The following is a 22,133-nucleotide window of genomic DNA, read 5'->3' on the forward strand; positions in this document are numbered from 1 at the left end:
CCTCCTGTTTTCTCACAGGCCTGCAGATAAGATTTCTCCCTCAGATCCCAGGTGATGGCCTGAGCATGTCTGCAGGATAACTGCCTGTGGGATACAAGCTCCAGTCCCACACTGGGCTGGTGGGACACTTTGTGACCTGCCAGCAGATTATTCTCTATGAGCATTTTATGTCTCCAGACATCTTTTCATGTTTATTTTTTTCTTTTGTTCTTGTTCTCCCTTAGACATGATAGATTTTTTTTTTTTTGCTTCAAGATAGAATTTCCCCCTAAAATGCAAGAAAGCATCTGCTTCTCTGTCCATCCTTCCCTTCTCAGACAAGTCCCCTGCTTCATCTAGAGATGTGTGTGTATGTGCCTATACCTATATATATACGTGTCTACCTACATGTATATTCTTTCTTACCCTGTTCCACTGTCATTTAAAATAGCAACCCTTTGCCAGTCTCTTCTCTCCCACCAGAGACAGGTAGGGTTATTTTGGAAGGTGCGAGGGTTGTTTGTTTTAATTTTTCTTTAAGTCACCGAAAAACGGAGTTAAATATAATTTTCATGAAATGCTCCAAACCCACTGCATTTGCCTGGGTGTATTGTTTTTCAGGCTCTCTCCCACCTCTAATCAGCTCTGATTCGGCACAGTTGGCAGTCTCTGCTCAGCAAGCAGACTGTCTGAATCACAGCTCAGCCCTAGAAAGGATGGTCTTTCTAGGTCAGGGCTAAATATACTGAGTATGGGGGTGAGGATGGAAAAGTTCCCATTCCAGCTGCTATCCTGCACTGAGTCTGCAGGGATAAAACTCTCCACCTTGACGGCACATTGGGAAGCTTCACTCACTGGGATCTGCAAGGGGAAGAGGGAAAGTCCTGCAGTGCCCCTGCCCCAGCAGCAGAGAGGACCTCTGGGAGCTTCAGGAGTGGCTCTGAGCTGGATGGGAAAAGGGAGGGTCACCTCGGCGTGAACTGGGCTCATGTCTAAAGTTAACATTGCCCTTTCCTAGGACTCACAACCGTGGTGCTGGGATCAAGGTGTGGATTCCCTCCTCCCTGTGCCCAGCCAGCCAGGGTGCCCTGGGAATGCTCTGGCCTGCAGGATGCCGCTTGTTCTCCAGTGGCTGCCCATCCTCAGGCAGTCAGGGATCTTTTCCTGATCTTAGGGACACTTCCAGGATGGCTGGCTGGCAAGGAAAGCAAGCTGAGGCAGCCCTGCTGGGATCTGGCTGTGCTGGGAAGGGCAGGGCACGGCGACATTTGCTGTGTGTGGATGAGGATGCCCCTGAATTTCAGGAAGCACCAGGGCTGGGTGCTTTCCTCAGGGCTGACGTTGGTGTGATGCCTTCTGAGGCACGTCAGCTGTGGAAAGAGAGTGCTCACCACATCTCCCTCCAGCCTGGTCCAGCTATTCCTCCAGCCCAGGGCTGACACTTGGCAATCTGGCTGGAAAAATTAGAGCACAAATCCATGTGCTGTTTGAAGTCAGTAATGAAACAAACTCCCGTTTCCAGGAGTGGGACTGCATTTCCATTGGCCCCTTCCTATTAATTCTGTAATACCATCTTTCATTTTTATATAACACGCCAGCCTCCTGCAAGAGTTTTCTTTCCTTTTGAAAGATGAAGCTTCAAGATTGTTACAGTTGCTAGAGGCAACTATTCTGCAAAATCTTTTTATAAAATGTATTTATCTAATTAAAAATCTTTGAACAGCACCATGCCTGTAGGATCAAAAATCTCATTTATACTGTGCAGGACTGGGGAAAATGTTTTGCTGCTTCTGTAGAGCCACAGATAAACAGGGACTGGAGGGGCATAAAATGGCTGCTCCGACTCAGCTAATCCTAATGCACCTTTTCCAATAAAAAAGTGGGCTCTGAGATCTCTCTGGTTTATTACTGGAAGAAAAGTAATAGGGAGGGGGGGAGGAGTAAGCTTATAATGGAGTCAATTCAATGTAGTTGGCAACAAGAGTAGAACAGCCTTACATCAGTGACATTTTCCAGTGAAACAAACCTGTTGTACAGAGAACAATTTTTAATTAACTCTATATCTCATGTGTCGAGGAACGTGAGCAAACTTCTTTATGACTTTACTTTTGGCTGCAAAGTATATCCCAGTTTTTATTCTCCAAGAATAGATTCATGAGGTGAGTGGCAGGGAAGAGAGGGTTTCTAAATATGCATGTGAAATGGTACGAAGCAACTTCGCAGGCACTTTATTGATTTCTTTTTTGTCTGCTTCTTTTACTTGAGGGAGAGCACGGTGTTTTAAACACTAAATGGCACTCAAAGGATTTTTAAGTTTGGAGAAAACTTGTTGCTCAGCCTCAACACGAAGAGCCCAGGCTGCCCAAGCTGGTGGCCAGGGTGACCCCATCGTCGTGGCAGTGCCACTGACCTGCCTTGGTGGCTCCAGGAGTGACCCAGGGTGGTGGCTCCAGGAGTGACAATCCCTCCTCTGCTCTCTTGTGCCATGGCAAGGTTTCTGCTGCAACATAGGAGCCCCACTGAAGCCACATGGTGTAATGTCTGGGGATGTTCCTCCAGAAACCAGAGCTGGAATCACAAAATGAAAGACTTGGTGCAATTTTTTTTTAAACTTATCCTAGCTCAAAGTAACTTCTGCTCTTAATTAGCTCACCCAGTCAACAGCAGTAAAACCAACCCCTGCTATCTGCTGGTGTGTCTCATGTGTCTTTCTCTGTGTTGGTGGAGATGTGCTCAGAGCTCTGCAAGAAGAGCAGGGCTCAGACCTGCACTGGCTCAGTCTGAACTCGTGTGCAGACAAAAATCCATAGAGAACGAGTGTAAAAAAGCACAGGAGCATCTCTTTGGCTTTGCACATCCTCTGATTCCAGGAACTTTGTTCAAAATACAGACTGCTCTTATGGCCACCAAAGGAGGTTGATGATTTCCAGTCAAGCTGAAAAATGAGTATTTCATGGGGAGCTGGAAAGGAATTAAAAAGAGCTACCCATAAACCAATTGGTTTCACTCATGGTCCCGAGGCTCACCAGAGCTCAGGTGTTTGTCTCTGGGGGGGTCCCTGCTTGGCCTGTACCCCACCACAGCTCCTTCCACTGATGTGCAGAGATTAGAGCTGTGTTGCAGGCATAGCAATGGTGTGTGGAACAGCACAGATCATAGGGGAGCCGAATTTGTATGCTTTAGCACAAATTAGATTGCGTTTCTAAAATCCTAATAAGCATAGAGATGGACCCAGAGGGATTGTTACAAACCAAAGCAGAATAATAAGCTCGTCCAGAATTTACCTAATGGACAAAAGGAGAGACAGTTCTCAAATAATGGGCACATCAAACGAAGCAAAGAGCATCTCAGTAAGAAGAAATACGATCCTGTTTTGGGATGCTGAGGCCTGCAGTGGGACATGGAGGAACTTTGCAAACTGTAGCTGTGCTGGGGAGAGGTGCCAATGAGTGGGTACCAGATCTCAGCCCTAAATATGAGACTCAAGGAAGTACTTTATGTATTGATGAATAATTGCTTTACTGAGGCCAAGCCCTTCATTGAGACTAATGGAAAATCTGTCATTGGCTGCAATGTCATTGGCACTAGACCTGTAACAAGAAAATAATAATGGTCTTGTCTGCAATAGAAAGCCAAAAGAAAAAAAGAAAGCCAGCATTCCCAGCAGCCAAGAGCCTTCTGCGTGGCTCGAGGAACACTGTACTGGGTGAATCATTTCTCTGTTACACAGAGCATTTGTTCGGTTCCTGATTTATCTCCAAGCAAATTTGGACTACTCGAAATCGATTTGCTCGTTATAATTTTTTCAATGCCTATGGGCAAACTCTTGGCTTCTGCTGTTTCCTGTTGTCATCCCTGCTGAGCATTGGCTGCCTTGCTCACATGGCCCTGTGCATCCTCCCTGCCTGAGTGACGCAACGTCATAAAGAGAGGCTGGGAAAAATCACAGCCCCCTGTGTTTCTCAGGGGTGGGTTTCACGCTCAGAAGTGCTCTGTGAGGTGGTTCAGCCCCAAAATTCAGAGATGCTTTTTTAAAAGTCGGTTCAAAGCACCTGTACTTTACAAGGACTGGGTGCACGTGTTAACAGGCGATAAGGAACAGCAAAGCATGGGAGGCAGCAGCTGAGGAGGCCTTAAAAGGGTTCCCTGAGAGCCACTGAACCAGGAACCTGCAAATATCCATTAATGAACGTTATTTTGCTGATACAGGTTTCTCACAATAATTTGATTGGCTTGGATTGCTGTTTGGGAGAAGGGGGCCTAAAGAACATCCCTGGACATTATCCTGGGGAGCCTCCTAAGGCAACACGAGCCCAGTGTCAGCACATTTTATGGACACTGCTGTGGCTCCTCTATTTGCTGGATGGGATTCAAGCAGTAGCCTGGAGGGGTTTTACAGACCTCTGGCCTTTTCTGATGAAGCTGCTGCTGCTTATTCAGGATCCTGTCCAAATTTTATTTAGATATTCCTACTTGGCCTCCCTGTTTAGAATTTTAATTACATTTGGCTTCTCTGCATCCCGTCAATCCAGTTTGGTGCTTCAGCACTCAGAACTCATTACCTACAGGGGCAGGGAAGGATCCTTCAGCCTTTATCCCCTGCAGTTCCTCAGAAATTCTGGGGTTTGCAGCCTTGCCTGTCCTAGAAGACCTTTCACAGGAGATGTCCCACTGCAGGGGCAGATGTCCTGTTTTTAACCTGGGGAAGAAGCTCTGCTCAGCTGCCAGAGCAGCCCTTAGCTCTGTTATGTACAAGCAAGCTGCTGTTTGTAACTCACACAGGTGGCACATGGGTTTGCCTGACGTCAGACTAAGCAGCCCAGCTGATGCTGGGTGTAGCACTGAGCCTTCATTGGGCTCCTTTGTTCTTGCACTACCTCATACCAGAGACATTTTTTTGGAAATGCTAAGAATTTGCATTATATTAAAATGCATGTTCCGTTGGGCTTTATAGTTAATTCTTTCTTTTTTTTCCTTTCCTTTTTTTTTTTTTTTAACAAATAGGGCTCAGTTTTACCATTGTTCTTTTTTTTTCCTTTTACTTAAGCAAAATTTTCAGCCATTCAGCGCTTCTGTCGAGATTTTTTTTTTTCTTTCATTACTTTATGGCAGATGAAAGTTAAGAGGTCCAATTACTAACATTTTATGATAGCACAGAATATTATTAAAGCACTTAAGAGGTTATTAACACCTTTTATGTACCTCATTATTTAAAAGCCTGCCATATTTAATCATTTTAGCACCATTAAATTGGCATTAACAACAACCCTATGACTTACACTCAGAAATGTCACCATTTGACAACACTAATGCAATAAAATATCTCACAGAAACCTGAAGGCACCAGGTGAACTATAATGCTTCACAAAAATAGGGGTTTTTTCATGTGTTTCAACCACAGAGAGCTGCAAGGACAGCCAGGAGGGTGCCCGCTTCACCCTGAGAGCCAGGAGGGAGCCAGTGGAATGTGTGTGGCAGGAAGGCTGGGTTTGGTGTAGGACCACGTGCAGTGGGTGAGGAACACGAGGCACTGAGACCTCCACGTGCAGAGAAGCAGGAGCCAATCCCAGTCCAGCCCTCCCTGGAGTCCGAGCGCAGCCAAAGGTCCCGGGTCTTGCCCATGCAATGGGAGTCCTGGGAATGCTTTGTCCCCCAGTGCCCATACCAAGTTCTCAGGCTTTGAGGGCCCTGAATTCAGTGGCTGTCACACCTGTGCTTGATGATGGATGAGCAGCTTTGACAGATAAACAGGGGAAGAGCAAAGCCTTTCATTCCCTGTCCTGTCAGGGCACCTTGTTTGAGGAGTTTCACGTGTGCTACTCCCTCTTCTTCAAGTTATAAAGTTATTCCTCCTGTGACCCTCCCCTTGGATCACTTTCTTTTTTCCTCTCTCCCTGTGCTGGGGGGCTGAGCCTGAAGCTCAGTCTGGTGGTTGGTGATTGCACACTCAGCATCTGCCTCTACCCATTGATTACCAGGGACAAAAAACAACAATTTTTACAGTCTCCTGATTATTTCTAACAACCTGCTAAGAGCCAGTGGGACTGGGTGGGCCAGAAAAGCTGTGGTGACACTGGGAGTATTCTAGCCCCTGGAGTTTTTCCAGCTCCTGGAGCAAGATTCAATTCATACAGGACTATTCCCCAGCAAAATATGGGATGAATTGTGTTTTCTCTTTAAGGTTTACAAATAAATCCCTTTCCCATAATCATTATTTTCATAGATGAGCATTACTAATATATTTTGGTATTTTAAAGCATATCCTCAAATTTACTCTGGCAACTGCTGTACAGCTGAACACACAATCAGAGAAATCTATTCCATGACTTATCTGCCCAGCCTTCAGTAGCATTTGTGTTCTTTGTGATTGTCTAACAGGAAAAAAAAAAAAATGGAAAAGGTCCCAAAGCCTCAAATTCGGAGCCATAAAAGGCCCCCTGAGTTATTTTTCAGATGTTGGCACTCGGACAAGCGACTGTGTCAAAAACCCCAACAGGTCTATGTACAAAACGTATCAGTCCCAGCTGCTGGAAGGATGCCACCGCCACTATCAGGATATTAGTTCAGCCATTTGGGGAGAGTAAATGTCAGTGTTTGTAGCTTGGGAGGGTCAGAGCGTTCAGTGCTAACGAGGCTGCAAGTCCACAGCCAACCCCCTCCCGTGTACGTGATCTGCAGGCGCTTCCCTCTCTCCATTGCCCTTGAAGGCATGGATGGATTAATATTCCAGCCCAGCCACGCTTGGGTTTGGTTTGCTGTTTGTGTTACATCTCTGGCTGCAGCAGTTAAATGCTGGTAGGTCTTCAGGTCTGTTAAACAAATAATGGGAGCCTTTAAACATCATCGTAATGGGCTTTATCCCCCTCAGCCTGCACGGAGAGCAGGTGTGAGTGGAGAGGAGTGAATGAGATTTCTTGCCAGTCCCCTCTCCAGCAGAGCCAACTCCCTCCTTATCTGGAAAGGTGGGGGGGTTAATTAGGGTGTGTTAGTGTAGGGTTTAGCAGCAGAGCCCTGGCCCTGAGGACAGAGCTGTGTTTTGTTTTCTCCTCCAGGTCTGCTGCTCCAGGTGTCTCCAGTATCTCTGGAGTTCCCTGCCCCTCCTTCCTCCAGCTCCCCCACCCTTTCTAAGGTTTATTTTTTGTTGTTTGTCTGTTGTAGCACCCTCCACTGGAAGCTCTGCCATGGTGATGGAGCCAGGATGTGTCCTTGGGACTGGGCCATGGGGTGCACACCTGCAGGACCCTGGAGAAGTGAGTGATCACAGTGGGTACTGAGGGGAGGGAGCTCAGAGATGAAAAGCTGCTTTATATTTATATATTATGGTATATAATGCTGATCTTAAAATGGCAAACTCCAGATCCTGCCTATATGAGCAAGGTTTATGTGTTATATCAATACAGTTGCAGCAACATGTAACTATTGCATTTAATGCTGTAGAATAGCTCCCATGGGGCCTTTCCTACAAGTCTTCATTACCAAAAGAGGTGTGACTTCCATTTTTAGTTTATGGGCAGAGATCTAATATATGGTAACTATTTTCTTTTAAAATCTGTGGCTGATGAGACTCCAAACCCAATGGGCCACTCGGCATTGTGCAAGTGAAATGGTTCAGTCTCTGTCGTTATTTCAGACTTGCTATTGCTCTTTACCTGCCGAGTTAACTTAAAACCTGTCTCAGCACTTATTCTGCTTGTGCAAAGAAACCGCCCTGGAACACTCATCCCAGCCTGTGTATCCAGGCCAGCAGAAGTTTCTAGTTCAGCCTGTCCTTCCTTGGTCGAGGGGACCATCTCCTCAGCAAGCAGAGCTGGGCAATTTGGCTGTGCTGTGCAGAGCATCAGCCCAGGCTGGTGCAAACCCAGGATCATTTATCATCGGGCTCTGTGATGGATGAGGTGATACGAATTGGTGACTTTGGTCCATTAGTGTTGGAACCAACTGATCTCCTTATTGGCAGCCTCAGCTGGAAGTCTGGGGAAGACTCTGTGCCCTGTGGCACCTCTCCCTCCTCCTGGGAAGCTGCTGTCCTTCAGTCAGGACTGTGAGCCGTCAGCACAGTGACCCTTGAGATTTTGCTGCCTCTGCTTTCCGGAGCTCCTGCTGCGAGGCCCAGAGTCAGCTCCCCAGGGACACTGCCCGGGACCCCCAGGCAGGTGAGGCAGATCCCACAGCTACTTTCCAGCCTGGGATTTGCGTGTCTGCAGTGTGGCTGGTTTGCAGCACTGAGTTATTTGCATTTGTGAGTGTGGTTTTTTTCTGCCCCAGATCCCACAGCGAGCTCTGCTCGGAGCTGCTGCTTCTCGCACGCAGCGCAGCCCGGGCTGGCTCCCTCCTGCAGCTCACCTGGTGCTTGCCACGGATTCAGCATTTCAAGTTAAAGTTAGCCCTGGCTTTTAAGGTCTATTCCAACCCATTTAACTCCTGAGCTTTGTATGAAAAACAAATGGGAAATATAAAAGCTTACATCAGCTCCTGTAACTCGCAAAGTAAATGGGAAAGCTGCAATAAATTTACAGTCAGAAAAAAAGAACTGTGCTTTATATAAACGCTCACTTTGTTCAGAGACAGTTTATTAGGAAAGGATAATTTTAGGTGACAGTTGTTGCTGGAATATTTTGTGCCTTTTTTTTTTTTTTAATTACTACTACTTTTTAGTTATACAGCATAATTCTTGAGCAGATACTCAAACAAGCGAGATTGGCTCATCATTCCTTTTTAATTCCACATCATGTCACTTTGGAAGGGAAATGGCTTGGTAAAAGCCAGAGAGTTCAGATATGATGCTGGCAGATCGTTATGAAATATTCACAAGACATTTAGTTTAACTTGGTGCTAATTGAACACTGACAGCACAAGTTACTCCTGCCTGCAGCAATAGTCTATCACGTTTAGGCGAGTGGCATTCCTTCCCCTTTGATGCTCTCCGACATTGGAGGCTGTGATGGAGCACAGTTAACAACCAGTAAACACTCAGGGAGCAGCACTGGGGACGGATCCTGCACCGGATCCTCTCACCCAAAAGTCGTGAGAGTTTATTTGCATGGGAGCTGTTATAGGACTTCAACTCTGTCTGTGAAAATACTCAGTATTCGGTGAGGGGTGACTCAAAAACGACTGTGGGTTTTTTTTTTGTTTGTTTGTTGGTTGGTTGGTTTGTTTTGGTTTTTTGTTTTTGTTTTTTAAAGTACCTTCCTGAGTGAAAACACTTGAAAGCAACATTATTTGTGGACTACCTAATGTCACTTTTCTGAAGCCATGGCCCAAAAGCCCTCCTTGCCCTGAGAGGTTTCCAGTTAGAGCTATACTGGTGTAACTCCATATTTTTCTACAGACACATGGCCTTGTGTGCTTCTTTCATTTTTATTTCTATAGCTCAACATGCTGTTTACTGATATTTGTGAATTTGTTTCTTATTTGTCAGTTCAGCTTCCCTGTGGACATTTAGTAACAGGAATTTTCCTACCGCTTTAATTGTCTCTTATTCCAGAGCCAAGCAGAGTATTAATGCCATCATTTTAGTCATCAGACATGATGTGTGGTCTAAATAGCTTGGACCAGAACTCGGTACCCAGCTCTGCCTGAAACCCTCTGGCCATCTGTGGTTTAGATGCAGTCATCTGCCTTGGGTGCCTCAGTTTCCCAGCTATGGAGAAAGGCCAAGTTGTTAATCAGGGACTTTTCTCATCTTCCCGTTTGGAGGAGTTTGCTCCAGGCTCCCCCTGTGTGGTCAGCACAGGGGGTGCCCAGCAGGAATGGGCAGGAGCAGCTGCCTCAGCAGGGACTCGCTCCCCCTGCACTGCAGCCCGTGCCAGGCACATTGTGTCACTCCCAGTGCAGCTGAAGGACTGAGTGACTTCCCCATGCACCAACACATTAGAAAAGTGACCCAGAACATTTCTAATCTACCAGGGGAAATGTCCCCATCTGCCTAATTCACCTGTCCCAGGGAGTTGAACTGGAGATGGAGTCAAATACGAGAAGGTGTTAATGAAACTGTCACTGAATATTGAGGTGACAGGGACGTAGATCACAGGGGTTCCTCTAGCAAATGGTGTGGGGACTGAGCTCTTGCTGGCTGTAGAAAAGCAGGCAGTAGTGCAACCACCATGACTGACCAAAGGAGTAGAGGCACAACTAGTGGTAACCATCTAAAAGCACCAGCAGCTCAAAGGAGGGAAGACCTGCTGTTCAGTTTCCACAGGGAAAATGGGCATCCCCCTCCCCATAGTCCTGATGGGAAGCTACAGATGAGTGTAAACAGCCAAGGAGGGTGAGTTCAAATGCGAGGAATATTGCACAGGCAGCAGTCACAGCACACACTGGTGCTGAGGTTGTGCTTTTCTGCTTTCAAACAGAACTCTTTGGAAATGGGCAGCGCTGAGAAAGAATTTAAAGGAAGTAGCTGTGACTTCTTTGAAGCTTGGGGTGGGGTGGAGGGTGAAGGATGCTTTCTGATTTGGGCAGACTGGGAATAGCAGGTGATGACTTACTTTTGGGGTGATCCCCACTTGTTTCCAGTGCCAGTCGTGGTACTGGAGGTGAGTGAAATTGGGATCACCCCAAAGGGGGTAAATATAAGCAACCAAGAAAAATACTTCACCAGCAGAAGGTTTTTCAGCCCAAGCAGATTCTGGAGATAAGGTCATGGCTAAGCGGAAAGCCATGGAAATGGAGCTTTCCTGTCCTGGAATTTTATGCAGGCTGGCTGATTGCTGTAGATAGTGACCAGCTGGGAAAACGCACCTTGCTTTCAACAAAGATATGGTCTTAAACATATTTTCAAAAGCCAAGGATGCAATACTGGACTAAAAGAGCTTCCAGGCTTCCTTTCCACAGAACCCTAATGATACTGTTCTTGGGAGGGCTGAATAAACTTACAGTCCCCCTCTGTAGAGAAGAAGAAGTGGATGGGGGGACAAGAAATGTCCCATCCTCCACAGAGTCCTGCTCCAGCTGGCTTTCACAATCATTGCTCTTCAGGAGGGAAAATAAATGAGGCTTTCAAAACTGTTTTACTTGATCCATTTCTTTCGGGGCTGGAGCAAGGCAAATAGACAGTGGGAGGACTTCACTGATAAAGTTTTGTTTTGGTTTTTTTTTCCAAAAACTGAGAATACCAGAAGATAACACAACAGCAAATTACTGCATATTTTAAACCCTTGTAGCTAAACATTCCCTTTTGGGGCTGCGCCAGGTATCTCGTGGTGCCAGTGAAAATGGGATACAGATGTTCACTTGTTTGGATGGAGACACTGCAATAATTCATGCCTGCTACAAATTATCAGATGCCTCATGTTGACAAAAGAATACCATGATCTTTTTGTCAGTAAGAAGAAAATATATTCCCTGTACCTATATTAAGGAAAATAAGGCCTGTAAGAAGTATGAAATGTGTTTTCCAGTTCCCAAAATGTAACTTCTGTTGTAGTCCTGCAGCTTGTGCTGGTAAAAGTGTGACAGCCATGATTCCAGTCCAAGTGTGTCCTCACTCCGAGTGTCTGGGACAGGTACATGGAGCGTTTCATACCTGCTGTGAAACGTGTATGGACAGAGGAGGTTTGGGGGTTTTATGTCTGATGCTTTTTTCAATTTTTATTTTAACAATTTCAGCTTTCAGTAGTTGAGTATTTTTGTAAGACGAATTAGGGTGTTTTTAAGGTGTTACCTCTGACTTTGTGGTGAAAACAATCTCATTGAAACCCTCAGGAATGCGATGTGTCTGTTTTAATGGACGTTGTGGAAAAGGGAGCTGCACATCCCTAGAAACACAGAGGGATGTGGCGGGGAGAACGAGCTGAGCCCATCACGCTGCAGCCCAGCAGCAGGGCTGACACTCACCTTCTGCTTCTCCGTGTACAGCAGAGAGCTGCAAAACTGGCATCTGCCAAAAGGATTTGTTACATACCTGACTACCTGCACCGCTGCTTTCCCCCGCCGTGCTCCTGTCAGGAGAGGCACAAACAGGTTCACACCTGCTGAGTAGCTTCGGGTTGAAGGAATGCATGTGCAAATTTGGCAGGTAGAAATTGCACTCTTTAAATCAGACTCCACTTCTAGAAATAGGAGCTCTCTGCTTTCCTTGCCTGCTGGTCTGTTTTTCACTTTCTTCTTGCAATGCCCATATTAAAAGGAAGATTTTTTTTTTTTCCCCCATCTTCTTAATTCATTTTCGTGGTGGAGCTGTAACCAAATCCAACTCACTTTTGTGGGAATCCAGCACCAATGTTGTATGAAGTTTTTAAAGGTGTGCACAGTTTCTTCTCTTCCTCCCCAAATTTTACTTTCTCAGTAACTTTTGTAAAGTGGATTTGAGCTTGACACAACTGGCACCGTTTGGGATGTAATGACTAATTCTCCTGGGAGGTGTTTAACCTTTTGCTCACCTTTCTCAAGTTGTAGGCTGAAAAATCTCACTTTGAATCAAAACCCCCTGAAAGTCTTTGGATTCAGTAGCACTTAAATGCAGTGCTTTATTTCCCTATTTTTGTTCCACTGTTTTTCTTGGCTTAAACCACTCACCAGATTTTTTTTCCCCAATTTAATGAAAAGTTTTGGCATTCTAAAAGGGCATCTTTTGCAGGACTAGCTGGTAACTGATTGTTTTTTCCTGTTACTGTTTACTACATTGAATTTTTCACTCAGTGCAGACCATGGACAACCCCAGCTGGCCCTGTGTGTGTATATATATATTTATTTATTTATACATGGAAGTGTATGTATATATGCACACTGTTCAGAACTTTCCAGGAGAATTGTGGATCCCTGGATAGCAAATTTTTGGCTCTAACAGCTGAATACCTTTTCTCATATCTCTGTGGACCCCTTGAAGTCCCCAGCCCCCAGAAGTTCACAGAGCACAGGTGAAAATTGCCTCAGCTTCTCTTTCCCTTGCTCATAGAATGTAGTTGTTCAGCCAAGACGTGCTGCCCCACTGGTGTTGCTTCAGTGGAGCAAGTCACAGCCAGAAATAAAGGCAGGGTCTATTTTTTTCTTCTGCAAGAATGTTCAAAACATGAATTTCCATGAGTTTCCAACATAAGACCTATATCTGCATGGTAAGTAGAGTCACTTTCACTTGCAAATGAGGTTGGATCTGCTAAAAAATCTGCTAATTTGCAATAAAAATAGCATCCATCTTTGCTCTGCAAATATAGCCTCTTTGAAAACTGTCCCATTTTCAGAACTGCAGCAGCTTGTAGGATGGGAGAAAGGAGAAGGAGGAAATACCTTGCATTTGAAGTGACTTCGTATTTCTCCAGGACTATTTCACACACCTTTAGTCATTATGTTGCATTTTGTGTTGTCACATTAATTTTCACAGTAACAGACTGATATAAACAGTGTGACTGCACTGCAGAAGCAGGGGAAGCTGGATTGATTGGGAGGGAGAAGGATTTGTTCAGACATAAATATCTCCTGCCATATTGAGGGGAGTTTAAAAAAAAAAAAAAAAAATGGCCAGCCAAGAAATTGCTTTTTTGTAGGAACGTTCTGTTTCCTCTCTTTTTCAATTTTTTTTTTTTTTAAATTTCTTTTTAATACATGCTTTACTGTGAGAGACCAAGAACAAGGGGAAAGCAAGTGGCTATTTAATGAATCTGGGATGCTGAATGCAGCTGCTCTTTCAGGTGGGAGAAACTGCAAGGAATGGGAGACAAGGAAGGTGAACGTGTGTGCAGGAGATGGTGTTAAATAAGAAGGCCTGGTCATGTAAGGTCTTGTTGGGGAAACTGCTGACTTTCTTGCAGGTTAAATGCTTGAAGGAACTGCAGAGTCAGGCTCCTAGAAAATGAGGGCATACACCAAAAAATCGGCACCTCAGCACACAAACAGGTGAAAGCACCAGGTGCAGGGAGGAAGCCAGTGCAATGCCTTCTATCCCCATCTTCCTGCACCCCATGGAGCGTGCAGAGACTGCAGACAAGAGCAGGTATTGCTGTCCCTACAGGGCAAAGCCTACCTGGCCATCACTTTTAGGCCCTATGATGGGGCCGCTCTGTGCGTGTCTCTAAAGGCTCCAGACTTTCACAAACCTCCCATAAGGCAGCGTGAGATGGATTTCTTGGTGCTTGTTTCCAATACTGCCTGCTGGTGATGCTTACTGTGAGGAACTCTGTGCTCTGGGAATGCTCTAGGAAATGTGAGGCATCAATCTAAGGTTCCAGAGTAGTGTATGAAGTGTCAGTAGTGTCTTCTACAGTTTCATTTCTAGGACTCAGCCCCTTCCCTGTCCTAGCACTTACATCTGCCTGGCCTGGCAATGCTGCTTTTGCCCTGCTGTGGCTGGTGTGATGACATTCAGTGCAGGCTGGAAACATTCCCTATACTCCTGTGGCTTTTCCTCTAAGGGAGGAGCTGAGAGATGCCTCAGCTTTGGAGCTGATGATTTGAGTTCTCTGTTGGCACTTGTCACTCCTTGAGTATTTTGGGCTAGAGCTTGTGGACTGGTGTAAGAAAATAAATCCACCTGTAAGGAGGCTTGAAGAAAAGCCACAGTATCTGATCAGAGATTTTGCCAATAAGGATAGGATGGGTTTGCAGCTCCAGGAATGTCTTATTCCTCACACTTCTCCTGTGCTAAAGCCAGCTGTGATGGGTCACAGTGTCCCTTGCACAGCACCTGAGCCTTGAACTGAGGTTTCCACTTCGTACGTCCAAGTTTCTGACACCAAAAGCCTTGGGTGGAAACTTGCTTATGTCTGGCTGGTTTGCAGCAGGCAAAACTCTTAAAAGAAGAGCAGCTAATTGCATATTCATAATGGCACATACAGTACTTGAGAGAAGCCCTTAATTTCTGCTGTGGTGGATCTGGAAATTCACCTCTGTCCATGCTCAGCAATATCATTCCCAGTCTCTGGAGAGCATGGATCAACTGGAGCTTTTTGGCCTATTTCCTTTGAGAAAGAACCACTAATTTCTTCATTTTGAGTGCATTATTTTTTTAACAAAAGAGCATGATACAGCTCTATACACCAGTTGGGAGCAACGTGATTTGTGTCATGAATACTAATATGCGTTTGACAGTATCCTATAAATTCAACACGTTTTGAAGAGCGTTAACAAGAGTTGTAGGGACTATACTTAAATTCTTCCCCTACTTTTTTTTTTGTCAATTAAAGGAAAAGGAAGCTAGTGAGAGTCTGTATTTGTATCCAAAACAAATATGGCTTGGGTCACGGCAAGACTTCTGCACGCCGTGCTAGACCTGGGTCTACAGCGCACTCATTGATTTTTGTCTCCATGAATCACCCTAAAGCTATAGGCAACAAAAGCTGAAGCGATGTAGATGTGATTTCTAGTTCATTTGTTGTTCATTAGAAAGATTTTGTCTCTCTCATTTGCAGCACCCCTGCTGCTGCGCGTTCATTAGGAGAATGGAATGTATTCCAAATATTTCCTAGCTCTGGCAGGGCAGATGGTGGAAAGTAATTTTCCAAACTCTTCTGGAAGGGACAGGGGGAAGGGGGGGTAGAAACACACCCAAATAACCCCAAGTCACCCCCTGCACGCCAGAAGAATTTGGTATTTCTGAGTGCAGACGTGCCCTACACTTTCTGTCTCTCTGGTTGTACAGTGCTGCGTGTCGGAGTGGTGGGAAGTGTGTATGAATGGGAATGTATCACATTACATGTGGGATGTTAGCAAGGCTGGGTTTTTTTTCACAGGAAACTGCATTTGCAAAGAGCACACAGCAACACACAGTACCCTAAAAGATGTGTGTGAACACAGCGAGCAAGATTCATTTCCCTAAATCTTCTGGGCAACCCAATGCCTAAGGGAATCCCATGGAGGGAGGACAGAGCCTGAGCCCCACTCCAGTTTCTCCATCCAGCCCTGTGCAGAGGCGTGAGGCAAACTGGAAGCCTCCCAGACACCCCATCCCCATCCCCTGCCCTTGGCCGGCGCGGGCAGAAGGATGTCCCAGTGCTCAGACAATGGTGGAGGAAGCGGCTCTGGCTGCGTTTCCCTTCTGCTCCCTGGGGAGCCGGGGAGAGCACACAAGCCAGGGCCAGATTTAGCTCTTGGATCCACATGAAACATCCATGTGCCGACTGCTCCCTTCCTTCGTGCTCAGCCTCTTGTCACGGGAGTGGAAGTCGCACACAAGGGGGAACAGAGGGGCCGGGTGAATGTGCAGCAGGGAGAGCCGGGAACACAATGAGGGGGAACAAAGAGTGGGGCTGTGTTTGCTGCCTTCCCAGTGGCATTCACTCCTCGTGCTTGGAGCCAGTTTCCTCTTTTCAGGAGCCTCTTGACCTGCAGATCCCTCTCCTCGGCAGGCAGACCCCAAAGCCCCACGGCTGGATCCTAATACCTCTTCAGATCAAACCAGCAAAACACTTGGAGCACAGAGCCTGAACTCTGTGTTTGCATCGAGGCTTTAAGCTCCTTGGCGCTGGCACCCGGGGTTCCTGTTTGTTTTCCAGTTCCTGAGGACAGCAATGGTGCTCTCCAAATCAGCACAAACAAACCAAGAGAGGCTCAAGGAGCGCAGCAGCTTCTCTGAGCACTGCCAGCCCTGGGACCGGGCTGTGCTCTTGCCAGTGGAAGGTGCCTCTGGCACTGAGTTGAGCTGTCAGCTCAGGCCTGCACCCCCAAAATCTCACACACAGAAACCCGGCAGGACAAGGAACTTCCTCAGAAGAAGGACATCAGCTGCCCCGTTTGTGCCACCAAGACCCAGCTTTGGAGGGAGGTGCTTTGACAGCAGCTGTAAAGCCCCATCAGATTTTCCCAGCCCACTATCAGTGATGGGTTTTCAAGACCTCTCTTTCTCCAGGCACTCTCATTGCAAAGTGTGTGGGTGCAGGTGGAGGTACTGGGGCCTCTCATTTGATTAATTTCATAGAATCACAGAATTGTTTAGGTTGGAAAAGACCTCTAAGATCACTGAGTCCAACTGCTCCCCCAGCACTGCCAAGGCCATCATTAACCCTGTTCCAAAGTGCCACATCTACACATCCTTTACACCGAGCACAAGGCAGGAGGCCCCTCTGAGCCTGCTTTCAGGCAACTCTGTCCCATGGCATCCCACCTCTCTGTAGTGAAGGGTCAGTGTAGCGGCAGCTCTGTGGAAGCGGGTTGGGAAATGGATGCATCCTGTGGCCACTGTGACCTTCAAACCCATTGCTCGGTCATCCAGCAGAAAAAACCGGGAGAATTCCTTCCGAACAGCCGAGTGCTGGTGCCCCTGGGAGCTGCCTTTTCCTTTTTGGACAGCCAGAGCTTCCGCCAGCCAGCACTGTCTCAGTGTCAGCTGAGATCCACGAATTTGTGTAACCCACACCTGACACCTAAACCTGTGTTTTTCACAGCCAGGCAGAGTTTTAAACTCCTCTCCATCAGCTCTGGCCTTCAGAGATGAGCAGTGGCTATAATTGATTCATCAAGACTCCTGTTAATGTGGCTTTGCTCAGTTGTTATGATACATTTTGTTCCCGATTATCACACTCCGGAGTCAAGGTTCCTGTAGGTAATTTACGCTGTAGCCTCCGTATGTGTAAAAAATTTATTGCAATCGTGTTTTTAATTAAAATGCACACGATAATACCAAAAGGAGACAGGGGGAGGAAGGGAGGGAACCCAGATTAAGTTTTTAATTGTTTTAATAGTGAGATTTGTTTCAGTGAGAACAGGGCATATTGGTTTCCTTGGAAACATTGGCGATGTATTAGCTGTATAAAATCTAGCATAAAAGATTTGTGAAAGTAAAGCCTTTAGGTTTTAACTGATATTATAACTCTTTTCATTTGGAAAATCAGATTCACATGCAGCCCCTGGAGTCCCAGAAAAGGTGTCTTTTTGGTGTTTTCTCTTAAGTCTTGGAATTAATAATTTCACAGATTATTGGAATCATTAGAAATCTAAAACTGCAATAACAAGGAAAAAACCCTTTCAACAATTCAATATCCCTGATTCATACGATTTAATTAGATGTGCCTGTAAGTTCTCTTTGTGCCAAGCAGTGCCAGGCTCAGGCAAGACTCCACGTGATTTGAGAAAGAAGTGCAAAAATTTGGCTTTTTAGATGTTCCTGTTAAACTGGAGATTATTGGTAATGGACAGTGGGTGATGTTTTATGTACATCCCATGCTCGGTTATTTTATTGTATACCACACTGACACCTGGATGTACAATACACAATGCACTTCAGCCAGTCTCAAGCTCAGAGAATCGATGAGGCTGCTCATGATGATCTGGCCTCCCACAAAGCCTTCAAGGCCTCTAATTTTACCTGGAATATGTTTTAGGAAACAGAGAACCCTCAGAGAGTCCCATCCCCAGAGACAGCACATCAGGTTTGGTGCTACAACACCCCAAGGCACCACGGGGAGGTCAAATGCACGTTTTAAGGTTGTTATCATCTGAAGCTAAAACATCTTCTTTTCATTCTCTTTGCAAGTCAGGCTCTCAAATTATCAATTTTGTCTCTTCCGTGTTAGAAAATAAAGCCTTGTGAGGGAGGATTCAGCTCTCTGCAGCCAAGTGGGACTGAAACAACCAATTTTAATGTCTGTGATTCACCCCTGAGCCCAAACTGTGATGATACAGTGCATCTGGGGATCAAAACACTGCAGAAACACTCCTTTTTAAACAAAAGGGGGAAAATAGGCTGCAGATAAAGTACCAGATATAGGATTTTGGACTATCAGAGAGGAGAACGGATGGCTTGGTTTTAGCATGTAAGACTAATCACTCGGCTGAAATAATTTCAGCAGCTGAGTAAATAGACTTATGGAAAAGACATTTATGGGAGCGTTTGTGTTCCAGGAGCCTCCCTCTTTCCTAGCCCTCCCGTTTGTTTGCTTTCCTGTCTCTCTGGTGTCGAAGCTCTCCCGTTCACAGATTTATGGGGCAGCGATGGCCACGCCAGACGTGCAATGGGCAGTGCGCGGGGCCCCTCGGGGTGCGAGTTCTGCGTGTCCTGCCCACGGACAATGGGCCCCTCTGCACCGTGGGGGCCGCTCAGCCGCGCTTGGCTCCCGGCCACACACACACAGCGTGGGGGCTTCTCCCGCTGCTCCGGAGCCATTCCCACCGGCAGCACCGGGCAGTGGGAGCGGCTCTGCCCGTCCCGGGCGATGCTCCCGACCGGGGCTTTCCGCGGTGTCACCGAGAGACACTTCGAGGGTGTAAAAGAACTAAAGCCTAAAAGGAAGCAGAGTTTAAGGGCACGGCCCTGGCAGCACCGGAGCCCTGCGCGGGGAAGGCGGCAGCTCACGGCCCGGCACTGGCTGTCCGTCCGTCCTGCCCGGCCTGAGCGCCGGCTGTCCGTCTGTCCCGCACCCCGGCACGGTTCCCGCTCCCCGTCCCGCTGAGGTGATGCCGTGTGCCCCCGCTGTCCCGCACCCCGGCACGGTCCCCGCTCCCCGTCCCGCTGAGGTGATGCCGTGTGCCCCCCGCTGTCCCGCACCCCGCGGCCCCGCCGGTCCCGCACTGGCCCTTTAAGGCGGCGGCGCGGGCGGGCGCGCGCCGCGCCTCTGTGGCAGCCCCGGGTCACGGCGCGGTCACGGCCCCGCCCCACGTGGCGCCGCCGCCCGCGCGGCCTCTCTCGCCCCGCCCTGCCGCCGCTCATTGGCTGCCTCGCCCCCCGCGGCCGCGGCCGCCACTTCTGATTGGCCGAGCCTCCCCTCCGCGTCCCCTGCGGGCCGGGGGCGGGGCCGCCTCCGCCGCATGAGGGGCCTTTAAAGGGGCCGCGCCCGCCGGGTGGGCTGTGGGGTGGGTTCTGTGGGGTGTCCCTGCCAGCCCGAGGGGACAGCGCTGGTGACCCCTGTGGGACCCCACGAGTGCCGGCGGGAGGAGGGCAGCGCTCGCCCTGTGGTGGCACTGCATGGCGGCTCCAGGCAGGGGCGTTTCGGAGCCTGCTCCTCGCAGAGCAGGGACCAGGGGCTGCGCGGGTGCCTCCCGGGCCGGGGACAGCGCGGGGGCACTGGCAGCGGGTGGGAGCGCTCAGGGGCATTGATGGTACCTGTGAGAGCTCCAGCCCGCCCAGGGGTGCCCAGGCAGGAGAGGGCAGAGCAGGGCCTGGGTTTGGCTGATCTCGCGTGTCTGGAGAGAAACAAAAGAGACGAAACACAGCAGTGGTGTTTTTGGCAGACAGCGAGTCCGTGTGTGTATATATGTTTGTAACCACGTGTAGGTGGGCATCGTGTAAGGACAGTTGAATCCATGGACTGCTGGCAGCTGCTCTGCTCCCAGAGCGCTCTGCAGAGTGCTGGGAGCAGCTCAGAGGGTCAGCGCTGGCTTTCAGCCTTGCTCAAGTGCTCCCTTGGATGAGCTTGGAGTCTTCACTTGGGTATGTCAGCTCTCAGTCAGGGAGCTCAGGGTCACCTTTGTCTGCTTTCCAAAATGCCATTCCTCTCTCCAAAATGCCTGTTGTTCCATCAAAAAAAAAAAAAAAAAAAAAAAAAAGTCAAGGATTATTTTACGTCCATGCAGTTAAAACTCTTCCCTCAGCACTGTTCCATTTCACATGTGCCATCCTGTTTTTTCTAGCGCAAGAAAATGAAATGTGTTCAGTCAGGGAGCAGTGAATTTAGAGGGTGATTAATTTTTGGTAGTGCAGTGATATATTTCCTACCAGTGCCTCAATAAAATGTAAAGGTGGAGTCTTTCCAGTGACGTCAGATGGAGTAATATCAGGCCCCAAATGGGACAGGATGGGTTGGAATAACATTCTGGTGGCCTCAGTAAAAATTTTCATCACAGACAAATACTCCCTGACTTTTTATCCCTCCTGGTTGGGAACAAAACCTCCTAAATGGGACCCAACCCAGCTCTGTGCAGGGATAAACAAAAAGCACTCAGGAAGCAGCTGTGAACTGCAGGGTTGGTGACAGCAGGGTCATTGTCCCCTGTCAGCCCCATGCCACAGCAGGAGGGAAGGAGGGCCCTGGCCTCACCCAGGGAGAAAGGAGGGAGTGGGTGGGCTGAGAGGGGGCTCCCAGGGAGGGGAGGGAGGTCATTTTGGAAGTGGAATATTATTTGAGGCAGGTTATCGGCGCTTCACAAATGGGATGGAGCCTCAGAGGGAAAAGGTTTCTGACATTCCCAGTAAAGATGAGCACTTGTCTATCAAAGGCTTAATTCACACCATCTTGTACACTTCAAATCATACCTGAGACATAGCTGTGCCGACCTTTCCAGGCAAAAGAGCCCTCAGCTAATGCTGCTGAGCATCCGTGTCCCCATGGCATTGCTCTCTGTTGTGGCAGAGATCTTGTTCTAATTGTTGGGGAGAAAACTCGAGTTTCTGGTACCAAACAGTTAAAAAAAATAAACTTAAATTAAGAGGTTAGTCACCAGAAAGTGGAAACCATGTCTGGAATTGTTAGAAATAAGGCTTGCTTGAAAATAAATATAGAATTATTCACCATGGTAACTATTGCCCTATTGCGTTAGTGTGTATCGATTTAACATTAATCCAAAGACTAATGCTGTGAAATATTTGGACTCTTTAATGGACAACTGTTTAGTTAGCAAAGCTTTGGGGAGATGTGGAGCTTTTTTGTTTTGTTTTTCCTTGGATTGTCTCAACCACTTTTGGAAGAATATGATTTGACTCTTAGAGTTACTTATTTCTCACGTGGATTTTGCTTTCCCATCACATTTTATGAATTTACCCTTAGTGCTGCTGATTTAACTAGTGATGAAGTGTTGCAGTGAGGAATAAAAGAGAAGATTTAAATGTGACTGCACAGGCAAATGCCTGACTTTTGGTCTGGTGATGAGAAAAATTAAGTTACAGTCCCAAACTACCCAGGACTGACTGACGTGCCCATGTCCTTCAGTGTGTCCAAGGACCTCAGAGGACACTGGAGCTCCTGTGTGTCCCTTTCCATGGCTGAAGAGCCTGAGGTCCAGGGAGCAGCCTTGGCTCGCCCTGAAGTTTTATGGCAAATCCAGGAAGCAAAGGGAGATCTCGCAGTGTCAGACTCATCCTGGAGCCATCAGAGGGGGCTCTGGGGAGGACATAAAAAGAACTGGAAAAAAGCTGATCAGTGACACAATGCAGGAGCAAAAATCAACAACAGTGTACTCTGGAAGTGTCCCACTGACCAGTATTTGCTGCTGGTACAGAAGAGACTCTGACAAACAGGGTGGGCTGGAGGGTGGATGGTGTCATTACAAAGAACAGGGTGAAGCATTTAGCT

The 22,133-nt window shown here is 47.4% G+C and overlaps 1 protein-coding gene across 1 annotated transcript in view; it reads left to right on the forward strand.

The window, feature by feature from the left end:
• The window catches only part of PMEPA1 (prostate transmembrane protein, androgen induced 1), a 270,545-nt gene that overhangs the window by 196,664 nt on the left and 51,748 nt on the right, over positions 1 to 22,133 (forward strand). Inside the window, exon 2 of the mRNA XM_050313975.1 lies at positions 7,138 to 7,229. Within this exon, the coding sequence (XP_050169932.1) occupies positions 7,178 to 7,229 (52 nt within the window). The 5' untranslated portion in view covers positions 7,138 to 7,177. The remainder of the gene's footprint in view (positions 1 to 7,137; positions 7,230 to 22,133) is intronic.

Source organism: Myiozetetes cayanensis, unplaced genomic scaffold (assembly GCF_022539395.1).
Source record: "Myiozetetes cayanensis isolate MyiCay16 unplaced genomic scaffold, myiCay2020 scf19, whole genome shotgun sequence".
Classification (NCBI taxonomy): domain Eukaryota; kingdom Metazoa; phylum Chordata; class Aves; order Passeriformes; family Tyrannidae; genus Myiozetetes; species Myiozetetes cayanensis.